This window comes from Elgaria multicarinata, chromosome 5 (assembly GCF_023053635.1).
Source record: "Elgaria multicarinata webbii isolate HBS135686 ecotype San Diego chromosome 5, rElgMul1.1.pri, whole genome shotgun sequence".
Classification (NCBI taxonomy): domain Eukaryota; kingdom Metazoa; phylum Chordata; class Lepidosauria; order Squamata; family Anguidae; genus Elgaria; species Elgaria multicarinata.
In genome coordinates this window covers 137,754,117-137,771,331 of record NC_086175.1, presented here as the reverse complement: position 1 = coordinate 137,771,331, position 17,215 = coordinate 137,754,117, and the positions used below count along the sequence as shown (strand labels likewise).

The window sequence follows — 17,215 nt, the reverse complement described above, 5'->3', positions numbered from 1 at the left end:
GAGAAGATGGAGGGGAGACATGATAGCACTCTTCAAATACTTAAAAGGTTGTCACACAGAGGAGAGCCAGGATCTCTTCTCGATCCTCCCAGAGTGCAGGACACGGAATAATGGGTTGAAGTTAAAGGAAGCCAGATTCCAGGTGGACATCAGGAGAAACTTCCTGACTGTTAGAGCAGTATGACAATGGAATCAGTTGGCTGGGGAGGTTGTGGGCTCTCCCACACTGGAGGCCTTCAAGAGGCAGCTGGACAACCCTCTGTCAGGGATGCTTTAGGGTGGATCCCTGCATTGAGCAGGGGGTTGGACTCGATGGCCTTGTAGGCCCCTTCCAACTCTACTATTCTATGATTCTAAGCAAGGAGGCTAAAAAAGTTTTTAGACAAGAGACAGGAAGCCCTCCTCAAAAAGCACCAGAAGGAGGACGTCTTATTTATTTATTTATTTAGAATATTTATATACCACTCCTCATTGAAAAAATTTCGGAGCGGTGTACAAGGTAAAATGAAAATAAAAACAGAATAAAACAGTTAAAACAAAATTTAAAAAGAAGCAAAGCAACAACAACACAGAAATCCAAGGCTGCATGTTAAAGAAAGGCTTCTTGGAAGCGTCTTCTGTACATGTACATTGATGGAGCTATATAAATAAATAATAATAATAAATAATAAGTCTCCTAAGAAGTCAAAGAAATCAAAGAGCAAGAGGCACCATCTCCATGGATTTCTGTATTTTTCTATGCACATCCTTGCCACACAGAAACGTCCCCCACTCTCCCAATACAACAACAACCCTTGAATCCTCCATTCATCCAATCAATCCCCCACAGCCAACCCGACACAGTCACAGACGACAACTTGTGGTATATCCAGACACTGGTCACCATCCCCCAGCCATTCACATCTACTTCTGCTAGATCGTACAAACTCCGTCACTCACCTAGAGTGTTACGAACACTTCTTCCCCCACCTCTCAGCCCGTGGGAAATCTACTTCCAGCCCCCGCAAGCTCCCACCCTGGGCAGAAGCAGTACTAGCACACCCAGCCCCTAACACCGCTTGCCTCTAACCCAGCATGGGGAATTGTTGAAGATACCTACTATGAACAGGAGTTCCCCTATTCTCACCCTGGGAACCACTGCAGCATACAACTACACAGAACAAGAAAACAAGGAGGCAACGAGCAGCCAGTTGAAAGAGAAAGGGTAGGGGTGCTCTTTTCCTTGTGGCAAACCAAAGAGGTGCTGAGGTGTCCCACTGCTACACAGCGGGGCCACTTTTGTCTCTCTCAGAAGTCTGAAATCATCAATGGCTGACAGATAGCACCCTGCCTTGGCAAAATGGCTCCTCCAGCAAGTATCTCCACGCAGTACTCGTGTTGAGTTCTACTGGGAAAGATTACCGTTGATGGCAGTTGCAGAAAGGTTCCAAAGCAGTTCTTAAAGCAGCAACACTGCTAAAAGCACGGAAGTCCGTCCTCTCCTCACAGCTCAGCTCCACTTCTCCTTAACAGTCAATGGACAAGTGCAGAGTGTCCAGTCCAGCAGTTTCCTAGCCCAATAGCAAGACCACTTTTTTCTCTCCCAGGGACCTGAAGGTCTCAGTGGCTGAGAGACAGCGTTCGGCCTTGGTGAGATGGCCCCTCCAGCTGGTGTTTCCATTTAGTGTTGAGTTCCACCAGAAAAGATAAATATACAAATATAATATGTATACTAATATACAATCCTAACGTGAAAGGCTCGTTGAAGACAGTGCAATGTACTTCATGGAGTTGGGAAGACTGTGTTTGGCAGGAACCTCACCATCCTGATCAAGAGTGCTTTAAGGTAACTTTTTATCTTACGTAAACGTGGACAATAACAGCCAGTGTCACCGCTGACACCCCCCCGGACCTCCTCCTTGGCTCTCCCGCGGCCCCGCCATGGACTCGATGCCAGGGGAAGACCCGACCTTGCCCTTGGAGTTCAGCGGCAGTGTCAATATTTCCCGGTTACCGGATGTCTCGGGAAATGAAATGCGCATTCGTCTGGGAGGTGGCGGAGTATTACCGGATGTGGCGGAAGACACTGTTTCACCAACCAGAGCAAGGACCATGAAGGATTTTGAAACCCAAATCACTGAGCTGCGGAAAGAGAACTTCAACCTGAAGCTGAGAATCTACTTTCTGGAAGAGTGCATGCAGCAGAAATTTGATGGTCCCAATGAAGATATCTACCACATTGTTTAAAATGTATATGTTTTACATTTTGTAAGGCCGCATTGAGGCCCAGTATTGGGCAAAAGGCGGTATACAAATAAGTATAATAATAAATAATAATAATAAACCACCCAGAGAGCTTTAGTTATGTGGCGGTATACAAATGCAATAAATAAAATAAAATAAATAAACCTGTTCGGGGGAGTGGGGGAGAAGCCTAGAGCTAACTACTGAGCCAAATATTAAGGACAAGAAAATGAAAGACAAAGGAGGAAGCAAGATGAAGGTGGAGTCCAGTAATTTGCAACTAAGTACAGCAGGGAACCAGGAAAGTCCAGTATCGATGGACAGGTGCCTGTGTGCTAATGCACAGAGTGAAAAACCCGCAGCATGTGGGATGGTAAGTATATGGCCTCACAGGTATCACTGAGACCTGGTGAGAATTGACCCGTTATTGGACCATGGCAACTGTAGGGAGGAAACATGCAAGGAACATATACACCTGCACAGGAATCCATGGAGGGAAAAGGCCTGTGGAAAGCATCTGGGTAAAGCCAGAAAGATGGAAGAAGGTTCTTGTTTCTTTCTCCCAAAAAGGGGTGGTGGTTTTTTAGAGCATCTCCAACGGTTTTCAGGGGAGCCGTAAAGACGTTTCAACGTTTCTATTTCGACCAGCCTTGAATGATGTCTTCAAGCTTTAACTCTTGTTTCCTCTGTGGCTTCTGAACCCTTGTTCTTAACTCCATATCTCAGTGTTTCTGCTAGTTCTTCCCAGCCACCTTATGCGAGGCTTTTATAAAGAGGCAGCAAATCTGCATTCAGAGGGATCGTGTCCACTCCAGCCACAAGCTATCGCCAGCATTCGAGGCAGTAAGTTGGTGTGGCACATGGGTGTTAGGGTGGTGTGGCACCATGTCCTGCTTGTCCATCCCTGGCCGATGGCTGGTTGTCCCCTGTGGGATGGGAGTCCAGGACCCTCGGCCCGGACGGCGACCCACGACCGGCAGCAGCCATCCCTGACTGGGGTCTCCCGGCTACGGGCGACGAGAGGGCGGCGGTTTGCAAGGCCGCGGAGCTCCCCGTGGATCCCCTCCGGTCTCCTGGGGGGGGCGGGAGGGGGCCGCCTGCCCCCCACCCCACCCCACCCGCGAAGGGCCCGGGGGCCTCTGGCGTCACGCGCTGGCGCGCTCGGCGCTGCGCAGAAGAGGGGGGGCTGGAGGAGCCACAGAAAAGCCCCCCCGCCCCTCCCCCACATACCTGAGCTCAGGGTCAAGTAGGCCCGGCCCGGCCCGGCCCTCCCCTCCCTCCTTCCTTCCTTCCTTCCTCCCCGCCCGCCCGGCGCCCCTTACCCTGGTCTGGGCCTGCAGCCGCGTTCGCTCGCTCAGCGGAAGGGCCCGGCCCGGCCCTCGCTCGCTCACTCGCACCACACGGGCCCCGCCGGCGGCGCCTCCACAACCGCCGCCGCCGTTTCGCGCGAGACGTCGAGATACCGAGGGAGGGGGGAGGGAGCAAAAGTGCGTCACACACGCTCGTCGTTCGGACGTGCGCACGTCGACGACCCAAGCCTTGCGCGCTGTCGTCACGACGCCCGGGGGGTGTCTTATTGGCTGGTGGCTGATTCGCCCCGCCCCTCCGTTGGCCCGCCGCCTGCCTGGACGAGCGCTTCAACTCCGCGCTGAGACGCGATTGGTCGAGGGGCGGCTGGCTGTGAGGGCACGAGTGCGCCGACGCCCAGCGCGCTTCTTTCTTCGCTCTGACGTCAGGCGCACAGGTCAAGGTAGCGGGCTGTGATTGGCTGGGGGAACGTGTCGGGCTGGTTGAGGCGGCGGCGGCGGCGGGAACGCGCTTCGCTCGACCTCCTCTCCAGGGCGGACATCCGGGGACCCAGGAACTACGTTGAGCCCCGCCCCCTTCGTTCCTGGAGTGGGCGGGCCTGACTGGGCCGCTCCCGCCCATGAGGAAGGCCCGTGGTTCCCATAGCAACCGCCTGAGGCCTGCGGGAGGGCCGAGCGCGCCGCGTTGCAAAACACCGCCCGACCACCCCGCTTGTGAGGCAGCCGGGCCCGCGGGGGCTGCCTTCCGAGGGGAGGCGCGGGCACGGGCCGGGCCTGCCCCTCAGCCTCCCACGCCGGGCTCCTTCCTCGGGGGGGGGGGCTTCCCAGCATGCCGTGCGCGCTGCTCTTTTCACCCTCAGCTGCTACGCCCGGGGGGGAGGGGAGGCGGGCGGCCTACCTGGCTACCTGCCCTGCCTGCCCCCCCCTCCCGCACAGCGCCTGGGGCTCCGGGGCCGGGAGCGGAGGGGGAGGAGCTGTTCCCTGGCCTGCCCTTCCCATGACTCTCTGCCAGCACCGGGCCGCAGCCGCCGCCCTCAAGCGCGCGTCAGGACGGGGGGGCGCCGAGAGAGCCAGGTGAGCCGGGCAGGGCAGGGGGGGGCGCACAGGTGAGGCGTGGGAGGGAAGGAGGGAGGGAGGGAGGGGGGCGAAGTGCTGGATCTCGGCCGTAGTGGCGCCCACAGGAGGCCGGGCCCGGGCCGACGCTCCTTTCCCGCCCGGCCAGGCGGCCCCTGGTCGAGCAGGCGCGGGGCTGCGGAGAGGCTTCGCGGCACAGGGACCGGCGGGCGGGCGGGCGACACTCCTCGCACCCCGGGAGGTCACCTGGCCCCACCTGTGGAAGGCAGAGCCAGCGGGAGCGGCGCTGGGGGCAGGTTGGCCCCAGCAGGCTGGGAGGGGAGGGGCGGGCAGAGGGACCCCCGGCTGCCCCCGCACCGAGGGGGGCCAAACCCGTGGAAGTTTGAACGTCAGGACCCCCTCTTATCCCCCCCCCCAGTCGCTGCACCTCGCAGTGGTGCGGTGAGGTCGCCCAGGACGGCTCCGTGGCCACCTGTAGCCCCCCCCCCAGGAACCTGCTGCTCGGATGCACCTGTGGAAGCAGAGACCTCCTCCTCCCCCCCCCCACACCTTGAGCCCCTCCCGCCCCTCCACAAGCCTTCCTTGCCGCCCTGGGTGAATTTGGCACTTCCTTAATCGATGATAGCTTTTACACCCTTGAGTGCAAGAAAGCTGTTTGCATATAGATATTAGAAACCGCCTTTAATTTTGACGCTAGGAAGAATTTCAAATGTCAACCGGGCAGGATCTACAAGAGGCAGCTGGACAACCCTCTGTCAGGGATGCTTTAGGGTGGATTCCTGCATTGAGCAGGGGGTTGGACTGGATGGCCTTGTAGGCCCCTTCCAACTCTGCTATTCTATGATTCTACTGCTTACAATGGTTTATAATGGTTTTGACAACTATTCAGGCCTAGGACACATTACGTATACCGTTTTCAAACCGTTTTTAAAGTGCTGTATCCTGTTTGGTGTAGATCTGAGCCCAGCTGGGGCAGGGGTATCTTCCGCCTGGGTCTGAGGCGCTGCTGCTTGGGGCAAAGTTGGGCAAAGGGCGTGGATCTCTGGGGCAGCGGGTGTGTCTGGACAGAGCCTGGGCAGCTTTCTTTGCCAGAGAAGGACTCTTGCCAGCTGCAGTCTGATCCAACCAGTCTACTTAACTAAACATAAAAGGGTGTTTTCTTTTCTCTTTTGCAAGCGGTCCCTCTGGCAGAGCAAACTTGGAGGAGGAAAAGCGGCCCGTTTTCTCCTGTGACGTGGGCGGGTAGTGCTTGACCAGGCTGCAAACAAAAAACAGGAGTCGCTGCACACGCTTCCCCAGATAGCAGGTGGGTCTGGCTCGCTCCTGCGCTTGAAATGCTCTTGGGGTAGAGGGTGGGGTAGTTATTGCCAGCGTCTAGTTCACAGGGGAAGTGACAGCCAGGAATCCAGCTGGGCAGGATATCCACCATCATAAAGGACAGAAACAAAACTAAGAACATCAGAAGAGCCCTGAGGCTGGATCAGACCGAGGGTCCATCTAGTCCAGCACTCTGTTCACGCAGTGGCCAACCAGCTGTCGGCCAGGGTCCAACAAGGCAGGACATGGTGCAACAGCACCCTCCCACCCATGTTCCCCAGCAACTGGTGCACACAGGCTTACTCAATTCAATTCCTTTCATTACAGTCAACAGACCAATAAAACATATGAAAACACATAATAAATATTTAAAATACATGAAATTATTACAGGCTTACTGCCTCAGATACTGGAGATAGCACACAACCGTCAGGGCTAGTAGCCATTGATGGCCTTCGCTTCCTCCAGGAATCTATTCAACCCCCTTTTAAAGCCATCCAAACTGATGGCCATCACTACATCTTGTGCTAGTGAGTTCTATAATTTAACTATGCGCTGCATAAAGAAATACTTCCTTTTATTTGTCCTGGATCTCCCACCAATCAGCTGCATGGGATGACCCCATTGGGTTCAAATATTTTGAGAGAGAGAAAGAGAAAAACGTCTCCCTACCGAAAGTGATTTCAGTAGGCTAGAAAACTGGGGAGAAAGTAACAGAATAAAGTTTTACCGACAAGTGTAAAGTTTTTCTTTTAGGAAAGAGAAATCAAATGCATAGGTGTAAGATGGGAGATACCTGGCTTAACAATAGTAAATGTGAAAAGAGTCTTGGTGTTCAATCACAACCTGAATACGAGAAAGCAAAGGGGTGTGGCTTCAAAAAAGGCAAATGCAGTTTTAGGCTACATCAATAGTATAGTTTCTAAATCAAGGGAAATAATAGTTCCATTATACTTTGCACTTGAGATTTGACCTCACTTCAAATACTGTCTCCAGTTCTGGACACCACACTTTTAAGAACGATGCGGATAAACTGGAGCATATTCCAAGAACAACAACAAAGATGGTCAAGAGGCTAGAAACTCAAAGGAACTAACTTCCTAGAGAAATGGTGGGCTATCTCTTGCTGCTGATATTCAAGGGCCGGCTGGATGGCCATCTGTCCGGGGTGCTTTAAACTGGGTCCCTGCGCTAAGCAGGGGGGTTGGACTCGATCGCCTAAATGCCCCCTTCCACTTCTATGAGATTTAATAGAGTAATTCTGGACATACCTTCTCTGTCCTTCTCCACTTCCATGTGTGCGGCACAAAAGCCATGACCCCTGCAAGCCTCTTAGTTCCTGCCTAATTGGATAAACATCCAGTGTGTTCTTCAGAGCTTTATCCACAGCCACGGAAAATAGGAGGAAGGCTCTCCTTCCCTGCCCAGCTTCTAAAAGAAACGTGAAGAAACGTGTTCTTGTTCCCACCCCCCTCCTGTGTAGCATGTTTCAGATGCCGCTGCCTCTGGATCGGGACGGAACCCTCTTCCGGCTCCACTTTACCACCCTCGCTGTTGGGACGGTGTGCTGCCCGCTCTTTGGCTTCCTCGTCTGTGTCACCTGGTCTCTGATCTTCCACTTCCAGCAGACCACAGCCACCCACTGTGGAGTAAGTCCTCTTCAGATGTGTGTGTGTGTGTATCTAGGGCAGCCTTCCTCAACCTACAATCCAACACATCTGGAGCGCCCCAGGTTGAGGAAGGCTGATCTAAGGATTGCCTTGTTTCTTGGAGGTTTGGAGAAGGTCACAGTACACATGAGAGCCAACCTGATGTCTTATTATAAGGCGGAATGAAAAAAAAAAGATTATTTTGTATGTTTTTCTGTTCTGCTGGAAATGATGCTCACATAACATCAGGTGGGACTGTCCCATCAATGCTAATAGAGTTCATATAGGAGCAATGGGCTGACAAAATACTGGTGAACAGCAATTTGCTATTGAGCCTCTGCAAGTTGTGGAGTTGGGGCTCTCCTGTAACCCCGTCCCACTAGCTATAACAAGCAGGGCCAGGCGGTGGGCCAGGAGGGGCTTTGGGGAATGGAGCTGCGGCAGGAGCAGAGTGGCAGGCAGGCAGGCAGGCAGGCAGGCAGGGCATCCTCATCTCAGCTCCCAGTTGGGAGCGCAGCAGCATCCGGAAAAAGAATGAGCCTTGAGTAGAGTGTAAAATTTCCAGGTGTGTGTGTGTGTGTGTGTGCTTTGTCCCAGGGAAAAAAACAAATTTCGGGCCAAAATCGAAAAATAAGCAATACTTTTTTTTAGAGGTCTAAAGTATCTTTGTTGCTTTCCCCAACCTGGTGACCTCCAGATATTTAAGACTGCAATAAAATATCCTTTCTGTTCCCAAAGTTATTTGATATATAATTTAGTTTGCTCATGAAACTATTATATTTTCAAACTTCTAAAAATAATATAATAACAACAACTCAGTAAATTTGTAATTATTGTCTGAATAGATTGGAACTATACTCTCTACAGCATCAGAAATGCAGGACTCTATAGAATGAAACCCAAACTGTCAAGAATGCATAATGGTGACTTTACTTTAAAATATACTTTAGTCCAATATTTATTTATTTATTTATTTATTGCATTTTTACGCCGCCCAATAGCCGAAGCTGTCTGGGCGGTTCACAAAAATTAAAACCATAATAAAACAACGAACAGGTTAAAAGCACAAATGTACATTGATGGTGCTATATAAATAAATAATAATAATAATAATAAAATACAGTGTCAAAAGCACAACCAGGATAAAACCAGGCAGCATAAGGAATGAAAGATATCGCTATGTTGGGAATCTTACAGAAAGGATTTAAAAAGCATTTTTCTCCATGGCTTCATTACGTCCAGATATTTTACATCTCTAGTCTTTCTATAAAAGTATTCTTATTACATAGTTTTTAGAAATCATTTTGCAGGGAGTAAAGGCTGGGAAACAATATAGACTACTTTGTCTTAAATTTTAAATGAAAATATTTCATAATCCAAAGCTGTTCAGGGTTTTTTTTGGGAGGGGTGAGAATGGGAAACTGCCATTCCCCCCTGATTTTCCCCATTTTTATTTTTATTTTTTTACATCTCTAGACTTGAGAACACAAAGTGCCTCTCCAAGGTGGCCCCGCCACGCCCCGGTTGAATTAATGCTGTGCGGTGGGGGGGGCTTTGTTTTTCCCCCTGGCAGGTTCCCAACTACCTCCCCTCCATCAGCTCTGCCATCGGCGGGGAGACCCCCCAGCGCTACATCTGGCGGCTCTGCATTGGCTTGCACTCCGCCCCCCGCTTCCTGGTGGCCTTTGTCTACTGGAGCCACTACCGCGGCTGCCACTGCACACACCCCAGGTACCTCCGGCTGTGCAAGGCAGCCTTCGCGCTCAACCTGCTGGAGAACGTTGCCCTCCTGCTGCTCACCTACGTCTCCTCCTCCGAAAACTTCAGTAAGTGTCTCCTTTGAGAGCAGGCAGTAGCGCCTGGTCCCGGGCTGACCTGGCTCCCTGGCAGCCGTCTGCCCTTCCCTCCTTTGTCCTTGAGAGCTGGAAGAGCGCTGCCTCGTGAGCCGTTAGGAGAGTGGTGGTGTGGGGTGTGAGGCCTTCCTTGTGCAGTGCTCTTCCTCCTCCTGCCTTGCCTTCGCCCCTCCCTGGCCTCTGCTAGGCTTCTCTGATGCAGCTCCCTTTGATATCCGTAAGGATTGCATCCTCCGTCTCCAGAAGACTTGCTGCGGAATCAGCCGCTGCTTTTATATATGGGCCTTGGTGCCTAGAATGGGCTCTTGCCCTCCCCCCGCCCCCAAACAGTTGGATCCTTGTGGCTGCTGCTTCTTTGCTCACCATTCAGGTTGCCTGTTCTCTTGTTGCTGCAGTCATCCACGAGTATGCCTTCATCCTCTTCATTATTTCGGCCCTCGGTCACATGTGTCTGACCTGCATTTTGTGGCGAATGACTAAGAAACACGCAGTAAGTCCTGAGGTACGGTACCTGTCTTCTTCCTTCCTTTATTCTCTGTTCTTCAGTGATCAGTGTGGAGATGATTTGCAGCTGACGGCCTTCTATGCTTGGTGTTGGGTCTTGTAAAGCTACTTTTTACATTGCGTTTCCGTATTTGTGCTTCCAAAATATGTATGGGAGCAGAAACTAGAAAGGAGCAGAATTCGCATTGCAAGAATTAAGGAGTGTGGGCTCTCCCATACTAGAGGCCTTCAAGAGGCAGCTGGACAGTCATCTGTCAGGGATGCTTTAGGGTGGATTCCTGCATTGAGCAGGGGGTTGGACTCGATGGCCTTGTAGGCCCCTTCCAACTCTGCTATTCTATGATTCTATGAAGACTAGCACTATGTCTTTGGTGATGCACCCTGGACACCTGTGGCCATTTGCGTTGGGCTTTTAATTTAGTTGGTATTTGTGGGAAGTGGGAAGATATAATAGTCAACGTTTATTCTTCTGCTTTGTTTTGGGAAAACGGTGTGTGATTTATTTAGTGGATTTTTAAACTGCACGTCATCCTTGTGGATGTAACCAGTCCTGAGTCCCCCAAGGGAGAATGAGGCTGACCTGGTGCCTAACTGCTAAGCGGAGAGATGCTTCATTCCTCCTCCTTTCTCAGGTGTGTGAGGTCTGCTTCATGTTGACTCTGCGGCGAGAACTGAGCCTTTGCTGTTTGTTTCTCTGGTCAGTTGAAATGTTGCCATCCCTTGATCGGTTCCCTCCCTGGCCGCCTGCCTGCCTGCCTGCCTCCCTGGCATGTCAAGACACCCTGGAGAGCAGCGGGTGCTGGTGAAGTCTGTGGAGACTCTCCGCCAGAGGGCAGCAGGTGTTAGTTTTTGGGTGCTCTAACAGGCCTCTTTTGGACTTCTTCTTTTGTCTGCTCTTAAGCTTTATTTGCCATTACGTAACACTCAATTTGTAAAGAGTTTTAGTTTCCCCTGGAAGTCACCCTAGAAAGCCAGTGGTGAGGGGAGGAGCACTTTGCACATGTTCAGAGGCGTTCTTGCCAGCCAGCCTGCTGACAGGGGCAGAAAAAGGTTGTTTTGGGTAATGAGTAGTCCCGGTGGCAAGCAGCACAGCCTCTGTGCAGGAGGCAAAAGGTCAGTTTGAATGAGAGCAATGATCCTTCGGCTACCTGTTGCTGGAGAAGTAGAGCAGGCAGAAGTGGGTGGCCCTCATGACCTGCTTTGGGGCTCCTTGGAGGTGTCTTGTTTGCCTCTGTGGGAGCTGGATGCTGGACTGGACTGGACCAGGCCCCCTTGGGCTCAGCCTAGCAGGGCTCCTGCTACGCTCTTACACAGGGCCTCAGAACCAGAAGAACTCTTGAGCTGTTGGCAGGAAACGGGGAGGCAGGTCCTGGGTAGGTTGGGCAGCTGAGGGGCCCAGAGACACGGTTGCTAGAGGAGGCCAGGGGTGGGAGATGGGGGGGACGCCAGTCCTTCTACAACTTCATTGGCTGCCAGTCCAAGTCCGGGCCCAATTCAAAGTGCTGGTACTAACATTCAAAGCCCTAAACGGTTTGGGGCCAGGCTATCTGAAGGAACGCCTCATCTCATATGTGCCTGCCCGGGCCTTAAGATCATCCTCAGGGGCCCTTCCGTGAGCCCCTGCTGAAGGAAGTGAGGCAGGTGGCTACTAGGAGGAGGGCTTTCTCCGCTGTGGCACCCCGGTTGTGGAATGAGCTCCCCAGAGAGGTCCGCTTGGCACCTAGACCTTTTTATTTTCTCAGTATTTTAACACCTAACTTAACTTAAATTTAAACTTTGCTGTTTTAATCTCATATTTTAACCTATGTTAACTTTTGCTGTGTGGTTTTATCCTGGTTATGCTTTTTATATTGTATTTCGTATGTGTGTTTTAAATTTGTTGGTTGTTTTTATGCTCTTCATGGTTTTTAATTTTTGTGAACTGCCCCGAGAGCTTCGGCTATTGGGCGGTATAACAATGACATAAATAAGTAAGACGAATGGAAGGGCGGCCTGGCCAGGGAGGAGGGGGGCATGGTTGCGTGTCTCTGTGGGGAAATCTCATAGTGTCCAGGGAGCGGAGAGGCTGCATGCTGTAGGGGAACCAGGGGGCCTCAGAGCCCCAGGCAGGAGCCCCGGTGGGGCAGGGCGGGAGCTTGGAGGGCTTTCCAGGCACCCCTGTGCAAACGCAGCGGCTGCCGTCGACCACTTCCTGTGTGGACGCTTACATCACCGATTGCCGCTTGTGGGCCCTTTTGCTGCCTCGGCGGTTCCGCTCTCGAGCAGGAGGGTTGGGGTTTCTCACGCCTCCCGTTCATCTGCCCTTGAGCCCCAGCGACATGTTAGTCTTCGCCCCGTGCAGTCAGTTGGCAGCCTCTGAAGGCAGAGGCACGGACACAGGAGAGGGAGGAGGAGGAGAGGGAGGAGGAGGAGGCAGCGAGAGTTGGTAGCGGACTGGGTGGGAAAGAGCGAGCAGCGAGAAGGTGCGGGGGTGCAGGCGAGCCAGTTGGGGGCAGAAAGGTGGCAGTTGGGGGCAGAAATAGCCCTCCTGCTTTAACAGGAGGGCTACTTGGGCTGAAATGGATCTCGGAAGTTCTTCAGAGGCGATTGCAGTGGCCTGGATTTGTGTCACAGAGGCTTCTTTCTGGAGCTTTCCTCCTGGCATCACCGCGTCGTTCTCTGCCTTCACCAGAGGCTCCCAGAGGGTTCCTCCTCCTCTTCTCTTCCGTTCTTTCTCTCCTCGTTTTGCTCAGCTCAGCTCAGTGCTGCTTTTTTGTTCTTGTTCTTTATGACTCTAGGGCTTTCCCCCCGGGGAAACTTTTGCATTTCTCCTTGATGAAAGCAAATGGAAATGATGGCTGCAATCGAAATATTTCACTGTGGTTTGGAGTTTCTGCCCCCTGGGGCACAGTAGCGATGAGGGTGCAGGTTAGGCATATCCACCCATGGAGTGGGGGCGGGGGGGGCGACCCCTCTGGCAGAAGCCTGCCTCACTGCTGAGGCGTGTGCATGCCCAACGGTGCCACAGCCCCTTTTTCTCCATTCCATCTTCCGTGTTTCCCTCCTTCCCTATCTGTTCCTCCTGCTATCACCCCCTCTGTGCGCACGTGCACGCACAACCTTCCTTAATGCTGCCGCTGCTACGTTCCATTTCCCTCGACTATGCTGAGTCAGGAAACCAAGCTGAGCATCGGACGGTCCGCCCGTCTCCAGTCGCAGCAATAGTGACGCCTGGGCGGCATTTGCTGTTCTGCATTGGTGAAGGTTGTGTTAAGCCCGGCGATGCTGTTCTGCGGTGGGCAGTGTTTCTGGGGCTGTGCGGGGGGGGCATTCCTCACATGAACTGTGCTTTGGGCTGCAAGGTTGACTTGGACGATTGATGGCGCAAACGCCAAGCTGAGATGCTTGAAGGCTCTGCCCTTCCATAGAATCATAGAATCGCAGAGTTGGGAGGGGCCTACAAGGCCATCGAGTCCAACCCCCTGCTCAATGCAGGAATCCACCCTAAAGGAGGAACCCTCCTCCTCCTCCTCCTCCTCCTCCTCTTCCTCCTCCTGTGTTGTACAGGCCCGTGGAGGCACCAGCTCATGCCTCTCCTTCCTTTGCCAAGTCTGACAACAAGAACCCCCCAGTTTGGGGGTCAGCCTGGGAGGGCTCGCTTCCTCGAGTCCTGTCTTACTCCCCGCAGACATTGCAGCCTTTCCTTGTAGGGGAGATGCTCCTCCCCCTCCCCCTTGGTCATTTGGGTTGACCTTTTCTGCACTGCAACATCATTTTTGGTCTCCCGATGTTCACATTGCAAGTCCCGGCAGAGAAGGGAGGCTGCTGGCTGGGCCCCGAGTCTGGCCTCGTCAAGCTCTCCCTCTCTGGAAGCTGAGGAGGCGCGGGGGATGCGCCGTGGCAGAGGGGTGGGGGGGGGGCAAAGTTCCCTGACCTCGTCCGTGTCTTCTCTCCTGCAGGAGCGCAAGTCCTACAAGTGGAAGATGTGGCTGTTCCTCTTCAACCTGCTCACGTTCTTGGTGGCCGTGTGCTTTTACTTCCGCCACAACTGGTACTGTGAGTCTGGAGGTAAGACGGCGTTGGCTCCGCCCTTGCCTCCTCCATCTTCTCCTAATTGCTACTGTTCAGTGGTGGCTTTTCCACGGCCCTCCGCCTGAGTGTTCAAGGCCCCCGTTCTTAGCAGCGCAAGCTGCTTCCTAACTGAGGCCGAGTGCAATGGTGGTCGCGCCCCCAAGCTTCGGTGCAGGTCTGTCCAGCAAGGACGGTGCCTGGTGGGGCTTGCCCCTTCACTTCCTACGTTTCCCGTGCTCCGTGGGGCCAGCAGTAGCCCTGTCTGCATGGCTGCATCGCTTAGGCATTCTGTAAGCCTCGTAGGAAGTGCTCACCCAGCGGGCGGGGTGGGGTGGGGTGGGTGGAGAACCCTGAAAGTGCCCCTGAGATGCAGGTGCGTTCTGCATTCCAGGGGCTGAAAACGGATCTGTGTTCTTGACATGGAATTGAGCTTCCGACGAACCCTGGCTTCTGGTTCATTATGAATTCCCAACTCTCTGGCTAAGCCCTTTTGCTCAAATAGAAATGCTTAAACGTTGCATAGGCAGCGCTTTGGGAAATCTCCCAAGCTGTGGGACGCGGAGGAGGTGATGAAGCCTCGAGTGGCCGCGGGCAGAGCTGGGAACCGCCTGTGCAGCTTCATGCGGGACCCGGCCCTGTCTGGTTTTGCTTGTCTGCTGTGACCTGTCTGTGCTGCAGGTTTTCCGTGTTCAGCCATAGAATTAAACCATGGTAGAGTTCAGGTATGATTGGGGTGGGCTGGCAAACGTGTAGCCCCATGTAGGGCCACGAGTGAGGACTGGTGAGGTCGGCAGGGGCCTCCGCCTCCCTCCCCCTCGGCCTGGGCTTTCCAGAGTCAGACTGTTTGTTGAGCTTCCCGGCTCCATTCAGGTTGCAAGATTTGGCTCACGTTGGTGCCAGATTCGGCCCCTGCTGAGCCCCCTTCCTGCCGGCTGTGTTCTAATGCCCCTCTTTTTGTTTTCCCTGCCTAGTCTACACCATATTTGCCTTCTTGGAGTACCTGGTGGTCCTTTCCAACATGGCCTTCCACATGACCGCGTGGTGGGACTTTGGCAACAAGGAGCTCATGGTCAGCTCCCAGTCGGAGGACAAGCGCTTCTAGCACAGGCGGCCTCGCGGCCAGAGGACTCGTTGGGTTCCTCGGGAGGAGCCGGAGCCCGCTGCCAGCTGCGGATTCTTCCGAGGGGCTCCAGAAGGGATCTGGCAGAGGGGCTGAGAAGAACCCAGGGCTGCAGCCTCCTGCTGCTGCTGGCTGGTGCGGGAACGGGGGCCACGTTGCTGGGGGTCCGGATGACTCCGCTCCAGATAAACGGGGCATTTTGTCTTTTAAAAAACCAAACCACAAATGCCACGCTGCGAACTCGGAGCAGGGAAAGGGTGGGGAAGCAGAGGGCAGATGCTCCCCCCGCCTGCCCACCCTCTCCATGACTCTGCTCTCTTTGCAGCCGTGTGTGTGTGTGTGTGTGTGTGTGTGTGTGTGTGTGTGTGTGGTGAGGGCTATATGGTTACAAGCGAGCAGCCCTGAGGGGGTGGTTCCTTGCCTATAACCTGAGCATGAGTGAAGAATGTATAGCGGGGGGTCGCCGTGGCTCCGCTCAACCCTCCTTCGCGGTAAGGCTGGCGAGTTGCAGCTGCTCCACCCAACCGGTAGGAGGGACGCCCCCCCCTTGCCTCCGGCAACGGCCACCTGCCTGACCTCCTTCGGCCCGTTGGGTTCTTCCAGGCGGCATTCCAGAAGCCCATTGTGCCAAAGTGCCAAACCGCAGGAACCTGCGTTGAAAGAGCTGGGCAGGGAGGGACCTCTTGAAAGCGCCTCTTCTCTCTCCGTCATTCCCTCCCCTGGTTTCTGCACTTGGTGCTCCCTGGAGAGAGCAGTGCACATTATGGGAGGTTAAGGAAGTTCTGGAAGGTTCTGGTGCTGCTCGTGGAGATTGTAATTCTGGCATCAGATGCTGGACCTCCACAAGCATCCTTAGCGCCCCCCGTCCCGTCCCGTCCCGTCCCGTCCCAAAGGTGCGACTCCCAGAGGCCTTAGTGGTGGCGGATCACTCCGTAGGCCGTTTCCAGGGCAGCCTCTTGCCTGTATCAGGCCCTGGGCTCAAGTGCTGCCTGACCACCAGGCCCAGCAGGAGGGCCAGGCTGGAGCTGGGGTTTGCGCTTTGGGCGGAAGCGTGTGCGTGATGTGGAAGGGAACGCGTGTGAAAGGAGGATGTCCACGGAGTTGGGTGTGGCCGGTAGCAGCCGCCTGAGTGCTCACGTCATCCCAGTTGGGCTCGCTCACCTTCGCACGTTTGGCTCCCTCATAGCAAAAGACTATTTGGGGAGGGGCTGGGCTCCCCTCCTCTCCCCTCCCTTCCCCTGCCCTGTTCACAACCCCTTCGGTCTTCTTCCCAGCTGGAGAGAGCAGGGAGGCCCGGCAGGATCACGCTCCAGCTAAGGCCTAGAGAAGTGGGTGGGCACTACGCTGGGTCCCTCCTGTCAACAGCAGAACGGGAGGGTGGGGGGGCAGCAGAGAAGCGTTCCTGGGAAGGGGAAGTGAGCTGCGAGCACGGGGCCGGTAAGACCTTAAAGGAGAGCCAGATTTAGGGATCCCCCCCTGCCCCCAAGGGTCAGCAAGCGGAGTGAGGCTGCCTTTGGGGCTCAGCGGGAAGGAGCCAAAAGCCAGCTGGGCGTGGCCTGTGGAGTCTCCTCCTCTTCTGACTCAGTGGCAAGATCTGTCGGGGGGGGGGCGGGGGGGGTTGGGTTCTGGCGCTGCTTCCTGATGCCCGAATCTGCCAGGTGTGGTCCCCACTGCCAAGAGCGTGTGGCTGTGTGAGAGAGCGCGTGGAAAGGCGTGTTCAGCCGGGCGTCTGTTTTCCTTGGCTCGCTCCCACCCCCACTGCCGATAAAATAAAGCGCTGGCTATTTTGTTTTTATCCATTCTCCGGGCGCTTTTTGGAGTTGTGCATCTTCTGGGAGCCCTTTGCGTGCCGGCCTCCAGGGTCTCCTCTAGGCTACCTTTCCTGAGCAGCCGTTCGCTCCGTGGTGTTCTCCAGGGCACGTGTGGCGTCAGCCTCGGCTAGCAGCAGGCGCTGCAGAATCCTCCGGGGGGGGGGGCAGGCCTGGCCGCCCGCGCTTGCGCCAAGGCAGTTCCGTCGGCACGCCCTGAGGCCGCCAGCACCCACGGGCAGCTTGGCCCCGAGGGGCTGCGTCGCGCGGGTTTCCCTCTGCTGGCATTCCTCCCGCCTTGCAAAATGAG

The 17,215-nt window shown here is 54.4% G+C and overlaps 2 protein-coding genes across 5 annotated transcripts in view; one reads left to right on the top strand and one right to left on the bottom strand.

The window, feature by feature from the left end:
• Positions 1–3,657, bottom strand: part of NUP98 (nucleoporin 98 and 96 precursor) — a 63,035-nt gene extending 59,378 nt beyond the window's left edge. For 2 of the 3 annotated variants that reach the window (XM_063127351.1, XM_063127353.1), the window contains exon 1: positions 3,546–3,657. The gene's annotated coding sequence lies outside the window, so the exon portion shown is untranslated. The remainder of the gene's footprint in view (positions 1–3,545) is intronic. The other variant, XM_063127352.1, reaches the window with a different exon arrangement.
• Positions 3,658–4,431: 774 nt separating this feature from the next.
• Positions 4,432–16,892, top strand: PGAP2 (post-GPI attachment to proteins 2). 2 transcript variants are annotated; one of them, XM_063127344.1, is made up of 7 exons: positions 4,432–4,604; positions 5,781–5,910; positions 7,405–7,570; positions 9,144–9,396; positions 9,819–9,913; positions 13,866–13,974; positions 14,949–16,892. In XM_063127344.1, exons 3-7 carry the CDS (start codon positions 7,406–7,408, stop codon positions 15,077–15,079), a joined length of 753 nt encoding a protein of 250 aa, XP_062983414.1. In that variant the 5' UTR covers positions 4,432–4,604; positions 5,781–5,910; position 7,405; the 3' UTR covers positions 15,080–16,892. The 2 variants fall into 2 exon arrangements, with proteins under 2 accessions (XP_062983414.1, XP_062983413.1); XM_063127343.1 differs by having other exon boundaries at positions 4,434–4,604; positions 9,819–9,925.
• The last annotated feature ends 323 nt before the right edge of the window (positions 16,893–17,215 follow it).